The sequence below is a fragment of the Eimeria mitis genome, genomic scaffold (genome assembly GCF_000499745.2).
Source record: "Eimeria mitis Houghton genomic scaffold, Emh_scaff529, whole genome shotgun sequence".
NCBI classification, from domain to species: Eukaryota; Apicomplexa; class Conoidasida; order Eucoccidiorida; family Eimeriidae; genus Eimeria; species Eimeria mitis.
Genome location: NW_013573568.1, coordinates 1 through 2075, shown reverse-complemented (window position 1 = coordinate 2075; position 2075 = coordinate 1). Strand labels below are relative to the sequence as shown.

Sequence of the window (2075 nt, the reverse complement as noted above, 5' to 3'; positions counted from 1 at the left end):
GAGCTTGAGGGCGACAGCAGCAGCAGCAGCAGCAGCAGAAACACCAGCAACCGCAGCAACAGCACCAGCAGCAGCACCAGCAGCAGCACCAACAGCACCAGCAGCAGCAGCAGCAGCAGCAGCAGGAGCAGCAGCAGCAGCAGCATACCGGTAGCCCTGTCTGATAGAATTCGATGAGCTTGAGGGCGACAGCAGCAGCAGCAGCAGCAGCAGCACGACCGGCACCAGCAGCAGCAGCACCAACAGCACCAGCAGCAGCAGCAGCAGCAGCAGCAGCAGCAGCAGCAGCAGCAGCAGCAGCAGCAGCAGCAGCAGCATACCGGTAGCCCTGTCTGATAGAATTCGATGAGCTTGAGGGCGACCTCCGCCTCTACACTGATGCCGAGGCCAAACGCCGCATGCATCACGTCATGCAGCTGAAGATTCATAAACAATAAACCCTAAACCCTAAACCCTAAACCCTAAACCCTAAACCCTAAACCCTAAACCCTCAACCCTAAACCCTAAACCCTAAACCCTAAACCCTAAACCCTAAACCCTAAACCCTAAACCCTAAACCCTTAAACCCTAAACCCTAAACCCTAAACCCTAAACCCTAAACCCTAAACCCTAAACCCTAAACCCTAAAGCCTGAATGTTAAGTATTAAACCCTTGTAAACCCTCGAACCCGCACGCGAAAATATTTTCTGCCTGTGTTCTACACCAAACCCTAAACCCTAAACCCTAACCCCTACCCCCCCAAACCCCAAACCCTAAACCCTAAACCCTAAACCCTAAACCCTCGTTACTTGTCTGTAGCGTGTGAGCACGTAAGCCAACTCCTCGTCCTCGATGAACCGCACCGGCTGGCGGTGGCCCGCATGCAGAGAGTTTGAATCGAGAAACCTCATCAGTGCATACCTAAACCCTCAAAAACCCTAAACCCTAAACCCTAAACCCTAAACCCTGGATTTTTTATTCTTCAACCCTGTAGAGAAACTCTTACGCTAAACCCTAACACATGAAACACGAAAAATATATACACTGGAGGCAAGAAACAAAATACTCTAAACCCTAAACCCTCAAAACCCTAAACCCTCAAAACCCTAAACCCTAAACCCTAAACCCTAAACCCTAAACCCTCGACCTCACCCCAGAGTGTCTTTGGGGAGCCGCCTCAGGGCCTCGTAGTTTATAAATCTTTCGTCAAACAAAAGCCGCTGCTGCAGCACCTCTCGGCCTTCTTCATCTTCTCTACACACAAACCCTAAACCCTAAACCCTAAACCCTAAACCCTAAACCCTCTTTTTTCAACGCATATTCATATAAAGGCAAAAAAAGAAGAAACGTATCCTAAACACTAAACACCCGTAAACCCTAAACCCTAAACCCTAGACCCTTAACCCTAAACCCTAAACCCTAAACCCTAGAAAACCCTAAACCCTAAACTTGAAACACAAAACCCTCTAAAACCCCAAACCCTAAACCAAAAAAAACCTAGACCCTAGACCCTAGACGTTAAACCCTAAACCCCCCAAAACCCTAAACCCTCAACCCTAAACCCTAAACCCTAAACCCTAAACCCTTACATCATGGTATCTCTCATACGTTGTATTTGTGTATCAGCAAACAATTCACTTAATGTAGAAATATGTATATCTTCTGTTGGTTTATTTATAGCTTTATATGCACACTCAGCAGCTACTCTGCCCTTTATTAACATATTATACACAAAAGAAAAATATACAGATCCTTCTCGTGCTGCTGCTGCTGCTGCTGCTCCTGCTGCACCTATTGCTGCTGCAGCAACACGTAGAGGAGAACCAGAAGCATCTCCCGCTGCACCTATCATGGGGGCCCCCCCCAGGGGGGCCCCCCCAAGGGGGGCCCTAGCTTCCACTGGTATTCCTTCATAACCCTTTGGGGTTTGTCAGCAGCAGTAAACCCTCTGCCTGGGGGCCCCTCAGCTGCGCCGAGAGGGGGCCCCCAGGGGGGCCCCAGGGGGGCCCCCCCCTGAGGGGGGGGCCCCCACGGGGGCCCCCCAGGGGGCGGGGGGCCCCCAGGGGGGCCCCCAAAAGGGTTGTTAATATTTATT

At 50.7% G+C, this 2075-nt stretch overlaps 1 protein-coding gene across 1 annotated transcript in view; it reads right to left on the bottom strand.

Moving 5' to 3' along the window:
• Window positions 1-1574, bottom strand: part of EMH_0015180 (ubiquinone biosynthesis protein COQ4, putative) — a gene marked incomplete at both ends in the record, with an annotated part of 2562 nt that extends 988 nt beyond the window's left edge. Inside the window, 4 exons of the mRNA XM_013500330.1 lie at window positions 321-416; window positions 790-901; window positions 1133-1234; window positions 1570-1574. Coding sequence (XP_013355784.1) covers window positions 321-416; window positions 790-901; window positions 1133-1234; window positions 1570-1574 — 315 coding nt within the window. The remainder of the gene's footprint in view (window positions 1-320; window positions 417-789; window positions 902-1132; window positions 1235-1569) is intronic.
• Window positions 1575-2075: the final 501 nt, after the last annotated feature.